Source organism: Dunckerocampus dactyliophorus, chromosome 7 (assembly GCF_027744805.1).
Source record: "Dunckerocampus dactyliophorus isolate RoL2022-P2 chromosome 7, RoL_Ddac_1.1, whole genome shotgun sequence".
NCBI lineage: Eukaryota > Metazoa > Chordata > Actinopteri > Syngnathiformes > Syngnathidae > Dunckerocampus > Dunckerocampus dactyliophorus.
The window spans coordinates 2997558-3015000 of record NC_072825.1 but is presented as its reverse complement, the minus strand read 5'-3'; the positions used below and the strand labels follow the sequence as shown (position 1 = coordinate 3015000).

The following is a 17443-nucleotide window of genomic DNA, read 5'->3' as shown; positions in this document are numbered from 1 at the left end:
CCAGTTTCAGTTCATGAGTGCGTGTGAAAGCCAAAGCAAATCTGCGTTTACCTCGCTGGCCTCAGCCACGTGGCAGATGACCTCCCCAGTCGCGGGGTTGACAGTGGGGAAGGTTTTTCCACTCGCTGCATCCTGCCATTGGTTGTTGATGAACAGCTACAGACAGAAAGGAAAACATCATGGACTGCACTTCATTTATTCATTGATTCCTTTTCTCACACTTGTCCTGCTGTCCGGAGCCGGAATCGAATTGTAAGTATTAAAAAATGATCAAACATACAAATATGATACAATATAATATACAATATGCTCAAATATGTCATCCCTCACAACTTTGCACTCCAAATTTCTCAGCTTCACTGTAGCATGGTTTTTACAAAATATATTAATCAAGCTGTGCTGCGTGGTTGAATACAACCTAGAATTAATAAATGTGAACATTTAAGCCAATTTGAAGCATTTTCAAGCCTAAAAATGGCTAAATGAAGTAAAATACAAATATAAGGCATTCAGAAGATGCATTCAAAGACGCTGATATGTAGTATTGTACACTCACCACTAGGTGTCAGCAATGTTACCGTCATGTTGGGTGAGACACACAAGCACCAGACTTGATCGCCGGGACAACAGGCTTTTTTTTCCAGGTTTGAATTATTACAGGCACAATAATCCCGTAAAAATTAAAAGGCATTGTTTTTGGACAAAATGTGGATGTTTTCCTTTCATCTTTTTCCGTTTAAGCACAGCTGATTTCAACCCAAACAAACTGAATACAAGAAACCCTCGTTTATGGCGGTTAATTAGTTCCAGACCCAACCTTGTTAGCTGAATCTCTGTAAAGTAGGATTCGTTATTTATGAATGGAATATTTTCATAGTTACAGCATAGAAAACCTGTTTGCGACCTTCTAAATACAGTTTTCAAAATGATAAGAGCTCTCTACACATGAAATAATACCCCCATAGTCACCTTGACACTCCTATTACCCAATATAGTAGACATAATAAGAGAAAATAAGACATAAATAAGACTTATGCTTGTGTGTGTAGCTGTAAATGTGTTCCTCTACTAGGGGAGATGACTGTTGTTCTGGCGATCTGGTAAATGGTTGTTTGTCTATATGTGTCCTGCCATTGGCTGGTGACCAGTCCAGGGTGTACCCTGCCTCTCGCCCAAAGTCAGCTGGGATAGGCTCCAGCATACCCCCGCCACCCTAGTAAGAACAGGCGGCATAGAAGATGGATTGATGGGTGCATGATAACTAGCGGACTGACATGAGGGAATCATGACGTCACAAGGATAACTCTGATAACGTTAAAAATAGCTCAGATAACCGTTACTTAAAAAAATATATATATATTCCAATGAAGCGAGATTACCTGTACTGTGCAGGTGAGCAAAACAAGCGCTGCTTTTTTCTTTTTTTCCTCTTGCCTGTGACGTTAACAGCCTGTTGTAACTTCCCCTGAGCTCACTTGTAAACAAACATTCAGAGACACTTCGCATGCTAGCTGTAACCAAATTAGTAGTAATGTCATGATGTTTCATTAGGACAAATCAACAAATCCGAATTTCTTCCAGTCCTTCTTACCTCCACGTGAGCACAAACTACACTTACATACAAATTTTTAAAAGTATAAAGTAAAAAGTTATCGGCTATCAGAACCATATCTGTCTTGAGAAGAAGAAAGTTATCAATATCTGCTTGGGAAAAAATATGTCTGCATCTCTGATATATACAGTGCAGCCATTGTTATGCTGGAAACTGCTTCATTTAGGCAAAACGTACGGAACATTACCTTAACTATGCTTTTTTATTTTTATTTTTTACTAATAATGGACCCTATTCAGTGGCCGAGCTACAGGGTGGCCACCATTGGTCACTTTCCGGCCAGCTAGACAATTCAGGTATCAACTTATTGCCACCTCTATGTGAGTAATGGTCTCACCTTGGCCACCCCAATCGAACAGCCACTGACCCTATTCAACCACAAAACAGCATGATTTATTCTTTCTTTTACTTTATTTTGGAAAAAGCGTGACAGAGTAAAGCGCCAAGTGGAGAGGGCTTACTGTATTCTTGTCAAACATCAATGCCCATCTGCATTTTGTATTTCAGAGAGCATTTTTTTCCCCGTATATCTCACAATGTCAGCTGCCAAGCAGAACGCAAACCAGGCGTGCAGGTGCCTTATCATAAATGTCCATCCACAGTAGCGGATTTGGGGGAAAAAAAAATGTCTGTCCACATCAAAACACATCCACCAGCTGTCATGCGCACTTTGGCCAATCAGAACCGTGAAAAATAAACTCCAGATGACTTGGTGGCGCATTCTAACGTTATCTGTTCATCGGTGTAGCGATTTATTAGCTGCACAACGACGTCTGCGTGATCTAAATTGACTGTTATTTCAAATCAGTGTTCACTTGTGTGTCATAAACGCACGCACGCGCGTCTACCACCGACACACGGAAGTTACTGGCCTCATGCTGTGTTGTTAAATGAGGTCTAGTCTCTCGTGGAGGACACTTGATGAGTGCACACATGGGCGCTACGGTACCTTGTTAAAGTGGACCTCCGGCTGGGCGTTCGGTGCGGGTATGGCGGCGACCGAGTAGCGGCATGCCGACACAGCGTTCAGCCGCGGAAGAGTCCTCAATATCAAAGCACGGATCATAATGACTAGCCAACCTGCAGCGGAGCCTCGATCGCGCAAGTGAACGACCTACTTGTGGACTCGCTGTGGATGCTAATCCTGTTTGCCCCGCCCCCTTTCTACGTCGTCTTCTGTTACCTTTGGACTGTACTGCAGTTTGTTATCAGCCCAATGCCAAATACCGGTATTGTATGATTTCTTTTTTTTTAGATTTAGTTTTTTTTTTAATTTGTTCATTATGATTGTAACCATAATTAAACATTTTAGGCAAAGTTATATTTATAAAATTCTACAATAGTACTCCTTTTGAACATGTGGAATTGTGAATTGAGATATGTGATGTGAAAGGAAATGTTCAAATAAATCAAAATAAACAATAATAAATAAACAATATTAGCCAATGTCAAATTCATTCATTCAGTCATAAAGCTAGAATTATTTGCAGACGATCTGGACGCAAGAGCTAATAAATAATGACAATACTAAAAAGATGGTTTGGTAAAAACAGATTATTTCTGAAGCGAGGTAAAACTAAAATAATGCTATTTAGGAGTAGCAGAAATATGACGGAGTATTAGGACCACACTGGAAAAAAAATAATCTGAGATTTCCAGAATAACATCATGAATTTAGTAGAAAACAAGTTGTAAATTTAGGAGAAAAAGGTGGTAAATTTACGAGAAAAAAGTCATAAATTTAGGAGAAAATTGTCATAAATTTTACGAGAAATAAGTTGTAAATTTGCCAGAATAAAGTGGTAAATTTACGAGGAAAAAAAGTGTTAAATGTATGAGAATAAAGTGTGAATATGAGGTGTGATGGTGTCATACGTGTCAGAGGGAATATAGAGCATAGCTCTTCAGGAAGGGAGGAAACTTTCCTTTTATTTATAACGTGGCAGCAAAACACAGCAGATTAGGATGTCTAGCTAGCGCTTCTCACTTCCGCCTTCCTTACCCCACCCCTCCACATGCCCAAGACCAAAGGTCACATAAGTACCCCTTTTCATACCGATGACTTTCATTCTCATACATTTACGGCTTTTTTCTCATAAATTAACAACTTTATTTTCGTCAATTTACAACTTTTTCCTCGTAAATTTTCAACTCTTTTTCTCGTAAACTTTCAACTCTTTTTCTCGTAAATTTACGACTATATTCTCGTACATTTACGACTTTTTTCTTGTAAATTTCCGACTTTATTCTCATAAATGTATGACTTTTTTTCTCATAAATTTACAACTTTATTCTCGTAAATGTACAATTTTTTTCTCATAAATTGTCTTTTTCCTTGTAAATTTTCGACTTTACTTTCATAAATTTCTGACTTTTTTCTCATAAATGCATGACTTTTCTCGTAAATTTCCGACTTTATTCTCAGAAAATTACTACTTTTTTCTCAGAAATTTACAACTTTATTCTCGCAAATTTACAACTTTTTTCTCATAAATGTAGGACTTTTTCCTTGTAAATTTTACACTTTTTTCTTGTAAATTTACGACTTTATTCTCATAAATTACTGACTTTTTTTCTCAGAAATTTATGACTTTATTCTCGTAAATTTACGACTTTATTCTCATAAATTTCTGACTTTTCTCTCAGAAATTTACGATTTTATTCTTGTAAATTTACGACTTTACTCTCATACATTTACAACTTTTTCTCATAAATTTACGACTTTTTTCTCGTAAATTTGCAACTTTTTTCTCGTAAATTTGCAACTTTTTTCTCGTAAATTTATGACTTTTCCTCATAAATTTATGACTTTTCCTCATAAATTTACAAATTTATTCTTGTAAATTTAATAAAAAAGTTGAAAATTTACTTTTTATCGTAAATTTACTGTTTTCTTGTAAATCATGTTTATTTTGTCAAACATCCAGATGAAAAGGAATGACTTGCCTGGAGCTTTTATTTTGAAGATTACTCATTCTCTGTCAGCCATTGACAAAGTACCTGGCAACCAATAATTTAAAAAATCCATACAGCTATTATTTTGTGTAATAGTCAAGTAAAGAATATCTGTTCTTTTGTTCTTGAACGTTACCATAAAGCAGCGACCAAACACAGCTCCGTCACGGAGATGACAGACTTCCTGCTCTCCAAAATAAAATACAATTCATGATTGTATGCTAGAAATAACCCTAAAAGACATGAACTAAACGTAATATGAGTGTGGATTAAAGGAATAAACCTAGATGGTGACTTATACACTGCCGGTCAAAAGTTTTTAGAACATTCCCAATTTTTCCAGTTATTTATTGAAGTGGTTCAAGTCCAACTAATAGCTTGTGGTGGTACAAAGGTAAGCGGTGAAGTGGTAGAGGTTAAAAAAAACGGGTAAGGTTAGCCAAAAGTGAAAAATAATGTGTATTTCAGAATGAGACTGTTTCAGGGACCACAAAATGGGTCAACAATTTGAAGCTGTTGTGCAGAAATGGAGGTTGATCAAGCCTTGGCAGTTGGTGCCACTCATTCCTGCAGGTATGCCAAGTTCTCTGTGTGATTAAGAACACGCTGTGGTACTACAGGCATACCCTCGTGAGCATCAGTTGAACAGCATTGGACTGGAAAAAGTCATTTGTTGCTACAAAAATGGCAAGAAAAAAGGCAATGAGCAATAGAAGAGAGACAGACCATCTTAACATTTCAAAATAGAGCTTTTTCCTCCAGACAAATTCATGTCTTCTAAAACATTGGACTCATAGTGTTCATGTGGTGGAAACACACTCCTTCGCAACAAATAGTGATTTAATACAAAGATGTGTGCAAACAACTTTCAATGTTAATAATACTCCACATCCCTGACTGTACTGTTTGACGGATGTTGTGGTCGGTGGTACAGAATATTTTCAGACATTTCAGTCATAGCACTTGCTGACTAGATGAAAGACTGCTCTGGCTCTCATATTTACAAAAAAAAAACAAGCTGAAGCGGAGGTAACGGGTGTGTATTATTTACTTGAGTTAACACCTCCCCCGCTTCATTATGCATCACTCAGCCCAGCGAGCTTTTGGAGTTGAACAGCTCCAGTTCAGCACCCAAGACAATGGAAAACCAAACCTAGTCGGAACCCTCTCCCAACCAGTCACTTACCCCTTTTCCACTCTGACTGGTTCAGAGCTTTTTCGGAGCTGGTTCTCAGAGCTTTGCTTTTCCAACGTCATGCGACAAGAACCCAGCCAATACTGGACTGCATCTAGACCAAAAGAATGACCTAGGCAGGAGTGGCAGTGGTCGGAGGAGATTAATGCCTTATTTTGAGGAGCATGACAAAGTTTTGGGAGACCCAGGCATACGTGAGACCTGCGTGGACACCCGTAAGTTGTATTTGTTAATTTCATGTTCACAGCACAGTTTTGGGGGTCAATACAAGCCTGCTGTTAACGTTAGCATGCTAGCTTGCTAATGTCCAAAGCCTCTCATTCATTAGGCAGTAGCAAGCTATCACCACGCTCCCCTTCTCATTTGGGTGTGTGGCAGCAAACTAGTTTCATGGTAAAGCTATAGTCACGAAAGAAGTAACATTTATTGTGCAACTGTGTTCTGGTTCTGCTGTTTTTGTTTTTATCTTTCTGTCAAAAAACAATGGTTATGATGGATCATGCTCCCCTCGCTATGAGCTGCCCACAAACCCGAAGCCTGCCACGTGCGATCTTTATGTTCAAAAATGTTTTGCATTTTGCACCATAATTTTGACATTTTTGCACCTTTATGTTTATATTTTTACCTGTAAATAATGTGCAGTGTCAAGGACTATAGCGAGTTGTGTGTTTTGATAAAAAAAAAACGGTCAACACTTGAAATTTGCTGTTTTTATTTCTTGATTGGAGGCGTAACCCCTGTGACGTAATGCCCAGGACTCCCCCAGGACGGGAGTTGTGTGTATGTGCCGGGTTGGCTTAGGCGTATGATGTAATAAAAACTTGTAAATCCGCCCAACGCAGACAGGAACTTGGACGCTGCGTGAAAGTGGAACTTTGAAGTATGGTATTGTCATGGAATATTTGCAGTCCAGTTGGTGTTAAACACCAGACCAGGTTCAAAATACAAAATGAGGTTAAGATAAGAAAGAAGAGGTGAAATAGAAAAGAAGAAACAAGAGAGTTGAAAATGGAAAAAAGGAAATAAGAGTTTGAGAAGTGACAGCCTACACGTTGAGGACTGGACTCAAAACCGTAAGCGAGAATAAAAGAGGGCATAGAAGACTTGCAAGTGTCTAGGTAAGACTGGGCTGCCAGACTAGGTGGTTTGGGTTGATCTGGGTTTGCTGGAAAAACAGGCTCAGTGCCCAGCCAGTGCCAGACAACAGTGTTAGTCACGTCGCCATCTTTTGGTAAATTCAAGTGCTCATGTTAATTTTGTTATTTCCGCCGTGAAAAAGAACATTAAAAGGCATATTTCCTGTGTTAGATGTGTGCTCGAATACCTAAATATTTAGCATTTTGACATAAATTCATCAGGCTAGATGCCTCCCGGACGCCTCCCTGGTGAGGCGTTGCAGGCAGGCCCAGCCGGGAGAAGGCCCCAGGGCAGACCTATGACACACTGGAAGGATTATGTCTCACACTGGAACTGGAAGAGGTGGCCGGGGACCGGGAAGTCTGGACTTCCCTACTGAGACTGCTGCCCCCACGACCCAGACAAGAGGAACAGAATGGGATGGTATGGGACGTTATGTATTTTATTATATTATGCCTGCTCGTTGTGTTGAAGGCCTTTGCTGGAACACTCGAGGAGACGGAGTAAGCTTGTTCACATTTCAAAAAGGCGCCATTCACCTCGTCAGATCGTCAAACTTCGTGGGACAAAATTTTCCGTACCGGCCCGCAGATGGAAATGATGGCCGTAAGTCACTTCCTATTTTTCCTGCTAATATGTTCCTTGGTAGCTACGCAGTACACCACCAGCATATCAACAATATCAGCGATATTGTTCGTAAAGAAGAGGTACGTCACAAAGCAATTTGGAAAACCGATGTGAACAGGGTTGCCGCTACTTGTAATTGATTGTGGCGCAGCGCCACGGCAAAATAAAAGCCGCCATATCGTAAAAATGAGTGTTAACAACTTTAACACGTTGTTAAATGACTGAAAACAATTTTATGTAAGTTTTAGAACACCCCAATTTTTCCAGTTATTTATTGAAATTCAAGTGGTTCAAGTCCAATGAATAGCTTGAGTGGTACAAAGGTAAGTGGTTGAAGTGGCAGAGGTTAAAAAAAAAAAGGTAAGGTTAGCCAAAAGTGAAAAATGTGTATTTCACAATGAGACTGTTTCAGGGACCACAAAATGGGTCAACAATTTAAAGCTGTTGTGCAGAAATGGAGGATGATCAAATCAAGCCTTGGCAGTTGGTGCCACTCATTCCTGCAGGTGTTCCACATTCTGGAGAACTTACTACCTCCTCTGTCTGCATAAGGACACACTGTGGTACTATACCCTCGTCAACATTAGTTGAACAGCATTGTCCTGGAGAAAGTCATTTGTTGCTACAAAAATGGTGAGAAAAAAAGAATGAACAATGGAAGAGAGACAGACCATCTTAACACTTTGTCCCCAATAGTTCCAAAACTATTGACCTGTAGTGTGTCGTATGAATGGATATACTGTATATGCTACATAGATACATATATAGCTTATTATTTATGCACATATTAACCACAATTTGTTTGAAAACAATTTAGAATATCATAAAAATGCACCAGGATCACCCATCTGCCCTGTTGGCACTTGCATATGTGTGACGAGATAAAAGTATGCGACCGGTATTGTGTTGACGTTCACTTCTTCATTCCTTATCGTGAGAATGAAAAATAGTTGACGACAGCTCGTCACATGCTAAGCTTGTGGAAATGTGTTTTCATGAGCTTTTCCAAAGTAAACAGCTTTCGTGAAATGTACCCAGAAGAATGACACACAGCGGCGGGGACTCGTCTTCCACACGGGTACAGGAGCGAGTCCTCCAAGTCCCAACCTCAGGTCAGGTGTCCGTTTTAGCATGTGCAGGTGGTGGGGGGCCATCCTGACGTATGTCGTATGACGTGTGTTTCTATGTGTAACACACTCCTGAAGAAAGAAACTGAAAAGAAAAGTGCACTTTTTTGTAATTTTGCCCATCATCCACAATCCTTATGTGAAACATGAACACATTTCTTTCCCTTTTCTGTGCGTTCTCATGAAAGAAAAGGAGTTAGCATGAGCTAGCTAACATTACACGTCACAGGAGGCACCTATTACGATAAAGCCCTAAAAAAACCTCAAAAAACGCCAACAGTGTTCCATTTCCATAACTGACCTTTAACCAAGCTACAGCGATATTGTTATTGTAGCAGCTAAAAGTATCAGTAGTATTTATGTGGCGGACTAACAACACCTCAAACCACTGCATCGGGACAGACGGAAGAGTGGATACTACTGGCTCTCAATTTGGCCACCAAGACTCAACAAGATGCTCGTTTGCGGTCAGTATTTTTTACCTGAGGACTGGAGCACAAGTCTTGTGCTGGAAGACAGCCATCCCAATCAATGCGCCTAGGAAAGAAGTTTCAGTCATGTTTTAAATCATCAAAGGGGATGACTGCCAAAGTCCTGATCTTACTTTTCCCCCACACAGGGCCATGTAGCTTTGGATTTTTTTTCTCACTTAATGAAAAGTTTCATTTAAAAGCTGCATAAAGTGTTGCGTTGCGTTGTCCTTGACTAATATTTACATTTGTTTGATGATCTGAAACGTTTAAGTGTGACAAACATGAAAACAAGAAGAAATCAGGAAGGTGGCAAACACTTTTTGGCGCCACTGTGTGTTACAGGTATGTGGATATGCTGCATATCAGTTCAGACTTCAGGGTCAACTTGCAGAATTAAAAGAAATATATAAAACAGAATTAGGGAGGGATTTATTGGTGGAGGATTGCTTTACACAACACAACTTCCTGGCGTCGAATGTGTTTTCAGAAGTGCAAAGAATGTATGCATTGTTTGCATTTCCCTAGATGTTGCGCATGGTCAAGTCCAAGTTGGTAAAGTCCAAACTTTGCGAGCCCCACCCGTGGTCATGTGACGTGTGGCTTGTACTCGTAACTATCATCGCAGCAGCGTGTTGGGGCTCGTCAAGCACTTCCTCTGAAACAACACGGTCTGGCCCGACACCCGAGTACTGATCCGATTCTTTACGTGTGTTGACTACTACAGCAAACTGACCGTGACGGAGAGCTTCACCTCCTTCAACTCCAGAGTTACAATTAGACCCGTCAAGGGACCCTTCCACACACATTGGGCCTCTGAATTGGGCAAATTGGTCCAAATCCAACCCTCTGATCTGTCGACTTTGAAGCATGTGTTCCACTCTGTCAAGTCCTTCACTGCTAGCGTAATCGCCCGTTTGCCTTTCCAATTGTCTGTCCAAGATTCCATCAGTAGATTTTAACGTATGGAACACAAGTGGACTCCCCACAGACCCAGAAGACTGCCTTTCAGTTTCGTTGTGACTTCTTGTGCCCTTGAGTGTACCATCTGTGGCTGGGCAACTGTTGTTAACACCATTTAAGCACGGTTCAGTCACGGGGATCACGTTTGTGGTCACGTTCTCAGCAGACCCAAGACGACCAGCAAAGCTGGAATTGTGTGGATCGAGTGAACTGTTGGCACTGCACGAGACGTTCATACAAGCATCGGTGGCATCAGAAACCTCCACCGTCTTCTTATGGTCCGTCTCTGTCTCCACTGGGGAAGTGTCTTTGGGTTTTATTTTCTCTTCCTGGTCGATCCATTGCCCCCCCTCCTCTGACTGAAAGGATCTCTCCTTCATGCTTGGCCTCCCTTCACGGTTTCGGCGAGTGAGCCAGCCAGGACTGCTGACTATGTTCTTCACAGCTGGGGGAAAAACAAACAGACCTTGTCAACTTTCAAAACCCCAACATGGTGACCAATGTTTACTTTTTAAAAAAGGGAAAAGTGCACTTTTTTGGGGAATTTTGCCTATCCTCATGAACACACGCCTTTTTCTTTTCTGTGTGTTCTAAAGATATAAAAAGAGGCAGCTAATGAATGCAAGTAAATAACCTATTCCGTCTATTAAAAGACCTCCAAAAAGCTCCCATAAGGTTTTCTGGTTTTCTATCCATGCTGTGAGCGTGTAGTAACAGGTACATCCATGATAACATGTAATACTTGTAGTATTTTGGGAACCTCCTTCCTGGGTGCATTGATTTCACATAGCAACATAGAAAGGAACGCTACACCTAGCATCAAAAACCAAAACACAGCAGCAGTGGCAGCAACTCCGATATGTAGCGTTACCTTTCGCTAGTGTGTGGTGAAGCTAGTCGCTAGCTGGTGTGGTGTGGCGAGGTGTCACTACGCCAGTAAAGTCCTTCTTCGGCAATGTTACGTTAATAACAACAACAACAACGTGGCTGTAGTTTGGTTAACTCATTCAATCCCAGCCATTTGTCAAAGGACAGCCCCTTCAGTAGCGGCCATTTTAGACCATTTTGACTGATCTTTGAAGGCACACAGAATATTGTGTTCTATGGCGATATAAACATGGAACCTACCGAAAGAAACATTACTCGTCTTTCATCAGAGAAAAACAAAGTTTCTGCCTTTTTCCGTTCGTTAGTAATCAGCAGTAGAACATAGGTAGGTTTCAGGAAAATATCAGTTTCCAACTAAAATAGGGAGAAAAACAGCTTTTTGTGAAAAAATACATTTCAAGCATAACTTTCACTTTCACACATATTTTTTGCTTTAGTGACACCTCAAATATCTAAACCACTACACCAACATAACATTTATTTGACATCAAAATAACAATTATTTACAAATATAACACCATGAAGTATTTACTATTTTCACATTTGGAACTAAACTGTGTGTGTGCGTGTGTTAAAATGTCCCTACAATGCGTAACCTTCTGCACGCTACACTCCTCCACGCGCTCTCACTTCCTCCTTGCCGTCATGTGTGATTCTTCAATCCACATCATCTCTGCTGAGCTCTTATCAAATGCACTTCTGCCACCTAGTGGCCGTTTTTATGACTTAAAATTGCTCTTGAAGTGAAATGCATTCGTGTAGAGTTGTGTAACCACTTCTTTTTGCCTGTCGCACAAAAAACCCCCATAAAAGATGTATAAATACTGTACGTTGTTAGGATCAGGCGTTGGAGTTTATAAAAACGTACAAGTCTTTGGTGTTGAACGAGTTCATATGTAGGTCACAATATGGAAAAGGGGCCTTGTTGCCGCTTTTTGGAGGTTTTTCCAGACGGCTTTATAGGTGGAATGGATGTGCCCCATTACGTGCATTCTTAGCTCCCTCTTTTTATATCCTTAGAAGGCACAGAAAAGAGAAAGACGTGTGTTCATGTCTCACAAAAGGATTGTGGGCAAAATTCCAAAAAAGTGCACTGTTCCTTTAAACAAATTTTACACATTTTTGTTTAAATTAAGCATTTAAGCATAAAATTGACACATTTTCAAGTTTTCCTTTGCCCTGAGCATGGTGACTAATTCTTAGTTTTCAGTCATTGCAGAAAAGCAGCAAATGACCACCTGGTGATGTCCGATAAATGTCCGAAAATAACTTGCAGCCACAAAGTCCATTGGAGAATTACTGAAAGTGGATTTCATTCCCACGTTCCTGATCTGGGTGTCCTGGTGTGTGACTTTGGCCAACATTGGAATACAAACTTTCAACATGCGGTACAAATATAAACATAAGTCAACTTTGATCTCAGACATGTGACAACTAACCAAACGTTAACTTTATTCTTCCTTTTGTCTCGTCTGAAAAGTGAAATATGGAACACACGGGTGTCCCAAGTGCAGCGGTTTGTTTTTTTTTTATTGGCCACAGCACATTCTAAAAAAATAGAATTTAATAAGAAAAAACAATAGCAAAAATGGAAAAAAATCTGCAGCAATTTTACAAGAATAAATTCAAAATATTAAGAGAAAAATGTAATCTAATGAGGAAAAAGGGCATTTTTTATGAGAACGTCATAATTTTATAGGGAAACGTTTTTAGTCGCACCAAGTTGAAATATTCAAGAAAGTAAATTTTTTTTTAAGTGGTAATATTACAGAAAACAAAAAATAATCTAAAATTGCTGATTGTTGCAGACTTTGGTGAAGTCTGCGATGCGACACGTGTGCGCTAGCTCGTGTTTTCCATGTGTAACATTCGACTTAGCAGTGTAAAGTAAATGTTAAAAACAGCCAAATACAATATTGCCTTTTCTTCCTCTAAAGTAAACACATAGTCATTGTTAACTGCACAACTTTACCTAACAACTAGCTGGCTGCTAAAGAAGTCCTATGCCCTAGGCTGTTATGACGTATGAAAGAACAAAAATCAGGAGATATTTGTTTTGGATTCTTTGCAGGCGTACAGTAATCCCTCGTTTATCGTTTAAGTTCATTTACGCAAAGTAGGAATCCTTTATACATGCAATATTTTCGTAGTATTTACACACACACACACACACACACACACACACACTACGTGCATTCTTAGCTGCCTCTTTATCTGTTTTTATCTTTAGAAGGCACAGAAAAGAGAAAAATGTATGTTCATGTCTCAGAAGGATTGTGGATGATGAAATTCCATAAACGTGCACGTTTCCTTGAAGTAAGCATATTTTTTAATAATAGTTCATATTCAACCATGACATAGCATGATTTATTGATATATTCATAGGGAAGACCAGACTTTCCCGTCCCCGGCCGCCTCCTCCAGTTCCACTGGGAGGACACCAAGGCGTTCCCAGACCAGCTGTGAGACATAATCCCTCCAGCGTGTCCTAGGTCACGACGGTCTGGTACAGCGACCACATTACTGCAGACGCTGCGCCGATCCGCCTGTCCACCTCACACTCCAACCTTCTCTCGCTTGTGAACAAGATCCCGAGATACTTGAAGTCCTCCACCTGGGGCAGGAACCCGGACGGAGCAATCCACCCTTTTCCCACTGAGAACCATGGCCTCGGATGCATTGGAGTGGTTTTTTTTTTTAATTATTGGTTATCTGAGCTTTAGATGTTATCGGATTTCTTGATATGACGTCCTAATTCCCCTCACATCGGCCTGATAATTATCGGGCACCCCTAATTTTAACCACCATGGCTTGACTGACGAGACTCGATGGACCTTTGACTCACTGAAATGTTTGAGTCGCCCAGCTGGAGATACTGCACACTTGCTGGGAAAGTACCAGATGAAGGACCACATTTAGACTACTCACCATCCTGCAGGTCACCACATGCGGAATCACAGCAGGAGCATATTGAGGGTGGTGCCTCCAGCTCCTCCCACCTGGACACACAAAACGAATATTTTACAAATCAATCCATCAACTTCGCAGCAACTCCTCGGCCCCTCGACGCCCTTGCAGACACCACAGGATCTCAGTCCAATACGGCACAGTTTTTAGTGACTGTGCTCCCAACTCCCTTGACATCGCCAAACATATCTTCCCTCATCATTGTGGCTTCGCCAACAGCGCTTGTTCGGGAATGACATAAGTTGTGTTTTTAATGTGGTAGCACTTACCTGCCAGTGGCTTTGTTGTAGTTACACGACTTGGCGGTGGGGGAAGTGGTGACACCGACTGACACTGAACAGTGGAGGTACAGCACCTACACACACACACACACACACACTTTACTGATGTAGTCATGTCAAAATTGGTAATTGCAAGGCAAATTACTTCAGTAAATATGCAGCGCTCCCTTGTTTATGGTGAGGGATAGGTTCCCAAAATAGCCTACAATAAGTGAAATCAGCCATGTAGTCAACTTTTTTCCCCCCAATGATTATATATGTTTTAAGGCTGTCAAAGCCCTCACTATACACTTTATACACTTCTCAGACAGGCATCAACATTCTCTCACATTTCTCTTGTTTAAAACACTCAAAGTTCACATTTAATTTGAATTGTGATGATCAACCTACGAGGTTGGACTCATGACTCACTCCTCTGACCAAGCCTCTTCGCCCTGCCACTGTTCTGCTGTAGCCTTGTTAAACATATTGCTCCTGCCGTCATCCTCCTCCTGGTCCTACTCCTTCAACCGAAGATTCATTTAGCTGCTTAGCTTCTACTTCTTCTATGGTTTATTAGCGGTTAGCGAGCAGCTCACACAGTTAGCTAGTTTGCTAGCGACCATTGACCACAACTGGAAACGGCACAAAGGAGGTTGATTGGCTGTAGACGATTGTCAATCAGGATGGGCAGTTTCTCCCTTAGCCAATAACACCCTCTACTGGTGGCAGTAGTAAATACAATAAGACAAACATACAACAGAGCTCTTTTTCTGTTGAAAGTCGGGAGTCTAATCTTTCTTTAGGTAGGTTCCATGTTTCTGTAGCCATAGAACACAATATGTGTATAATATATCTCACAGTTGTCCTGGAAACACCTCGACGTCCCCCTGTTAAAACTGGAGGTGGTGCCCAGAGACCGGGTCGTCTGGGCTTCCCTACAGATACTGAACTACAATTTTATTTATTTATTTATTTTTTTAAAATAAAAGGCCTACCCAAAATTAGTTTCTCTTACCTGTGAAAGTTCTCTGAAGAGAAAGGCATCGATTGAAAACTTGAGCATGTTAGCCTTCCTTGACCAGAAGTAGGAGGAGCTCGCAACCCTCGAGCTGTCCGTCATACAGCTGCAAATTCACAACACAAGCGCACTCATGATTGGAGACCAAGTGAGCAGGTACACTATGCTATGATATCGTACATATAGAGACACACCCGTAATTGGTGATGATATCCACTCTGGTCATGGCCTTTGGGTCTTTGGAGTTGGTCACGTAGCACGAGTCAACATAGAGCCTCTCGCCTGGCAGCAGGGTTCCAGTCTCTGCTACAAAATGCACGGGTTCCCCCAAGACGAACGAGTGACCAGTCATGATGGGCTCCCACTCGGCTGCCAAAAACACACAGAATTAGTGTAGAGTATATCCTGCACATTTAAGTCATCACCTTCCAAACATACCAGCAGTCCAAGATGATGGGGGGTGTCGTGGAATATTGGGAAACAAGACAAGACAGAAGACCAAACGATAACGATGTGGATTCCCAGAACTTTCTCCTAATTTGGAGTTTAGACCTCCCTCCTGCTCCTGGCAGCCGCGCTTTTTTTGCAAGAGTAAAGGCTAGATCACAACCAATCGTACGGGCTCCTACGGCCGGTCTACGTGCTAAAATGCAAGAAACGCACGGAGGGTGCGTGTATGACGTTCTGATTTTCCGAGTTGTAGACTGGCCGCAGAGTTTCTCTGTCATGTCAGACAAACTCTACAGGCGCAAGACTCTCAGGTGGCAAAACAAACTTACGCACTAAATTGAGATCTTTGCTTTCCGGCTCAGCTCTCTCTTCACCACGATGGTCCGGTACAGCGACCGCATTACTGCAGACGCTGCGCTGATCCACCTGTCGACCTCACGCTCCAACCTTCCCTCACTTGTGAACAAGACCTGAGACACTTGAACTCCTCCACCTGGGGCAGGACCTCATTCCCAACCCGGAGGGTGCAATCCACCCTTTTCCAACTGAGAACCATGGCCTCGGATTTGAAAAAACTAGATCACGCCACGTGACATCACAGAAGCTCTGTCGTAAAAAAACTGCAAGTGGAGGAAGTGACGTACAGTAGGTCTCGCGCATGTGCAAAACCAATCATGTTTCCGGTACGCATCTCACATGATTGGTACGCACAACGTACAGCTCGTGCGGAGCTTTTACGACCTTCACACGAAGCCCGCATGGAACCTAAGGTCAGTACTTTTATTGCAAGTTTGACGAACGTTGACCTTGCGTACGTGCATCGGCCGTACGAATGAAGCCACAGATGTACGTACGAGTAGCCTCAGGTTTAGTGCACGTTCCACTTGCAGTACGTGGAGTAAGTGGTGGTCTTACTCCTTTATGGTCACCACAAGTACGTTCACCATGAGCCAAAAATAATAAATCCTATGTGCGGTTGTGAGCTAGGCTAGGCCGCTTGGTCAGTACCATTTAACTCCAACAATCGGCCACATGTGAAACAAAATCACGTCAAGCAGCTCGTGTGTGCCACAAAACGGGCAAAACGTGATGCCAAGGTCCTCCATTAACACCCACCACAACTCTAAATGTTACCGCTTCCTGTCTGACTGGTGTGGTACAATCCCCTCCCGGGTGGTGTAATTGTAATTTGTTTTAGTTTTTGCTAAAGTGTCTTGCACTTCTCTGCCACCAACATTAACCGGAAAAGGAATGTACCAACTCCTCTGAGCTGATTGGTCCAAACATCACTTCCTGTAACTCTGGGATTTGGTACACTCCCCTGCCGGGTGGTGTAATTGTAATTTGTTTTGCACTTCTTGGCCACCGTGGAGAAACCTCATCAGCAACAGACTCCAAAACATCGGGATGGGGCAGCGCAACACCTCCCCCTCAACCTGACAGGTGTACCACAGGGCTGAGTCCTCAGTCCCCTCTGCCAACACCACCATTGCGGGGCTGATTAAGGCTAAAGGGATCAGCCAACAGCCAGCACCTTTGACGACGCCATAACGACAATAACCTGGCCCTGAACACAACCAAAACCAAGGAGCTGACACTGGATCTCCTATAAATCGGAGCACTCGATATGACCAAGTTCCTTGGTGTTCACATCGCAACTGGCCTCACCCGGTCCACAAACATCTGGCACCAGGTGAGGAAAGCGCAACAGAGACTGGACTTCCTCAGGTGTTTTTACCTGTGCAGACAGTCAGGCGGAAACTGAGTTTAC

The 17443-nt window shown here is 41.8% G+C and overlaps 2 protein-coding genes across 2 annotated transcripts in view; both read right to left on the bottom strand.

Annotated features, from left to right (window-relative positions):
• The window catches only part of LOC129185383 (aldehyde dehydrogenase, mitochondrial-like), a 22433-nt gene extending 19677 nt beyond the window's left edge, over positions 1–2756 (bottom strand). Inside the window, exons 1-2 of the mRNA XM_054782369.1 lie at positions 2562–2756; positions 52–156 (exon numbers count right to left, since the gene is read on the bottom strand). Coding sequence (XP_054638344.1) covers positions 52–156; positions 2562–2678 — 222 coding nt within the window. The 5' untranslated portion in view covers positions 2679–2756. The remainder of the gene's footprint in view (positions 1–51; positions 157–2561) is intronic.
• A 5001-nt stretch (positions 2757–7757) lies between these two features.
• LOC129184646 (uncharacterized) lies at positions 7758–17391 on the bottom strand. The gene is made up of 5 exons (XM_054780761.1): positions 15417–17391; positions 15220–15328; positions 14211–14296; positions 13903–13973; positions 7758–10531 (listed from the first exon to the last, which is right to left on the bottom strand). Exons 1-5 carry the CDS (start codon positions 15572–15574, stop codon positions 9648–9650), a joined length of 1308 nt encoding a protein of 435 aa, XP_054636736.1. The 5' UTR covers positions 15575–17391; the 3' UTR covers positions 7758–9647.
• Between the last annotated feature and the right edge of the window lie 52 nt (positions 17392–17443).

Excerpts from the sequence above, each read along its gene's own strand:
- LOC129184646 (XM_054780761.1), bottom strand. The coding sequence starts at position 15,574 with ATGACTGGTCACTCGTTCGTCTTGGGGGAACCCGTGCATTTTGTAGCA. Across the intron at positions 14,297-15,219 it reads TCTTCAGAGAACTTTCACAG|GTGCTGTACCTCCACTGTTC; the intron begins GTAAGAGAAACT and ends GTGTGTGTGTAG. Across the intron at positions 10,532-13,902 it reads ATGTGGTGACCTGCAGGATG|CTGTGAAGAACATAGTCAGC; the intron begins GTGAGTAGTCTA and ends TTTTTCCCCCAG.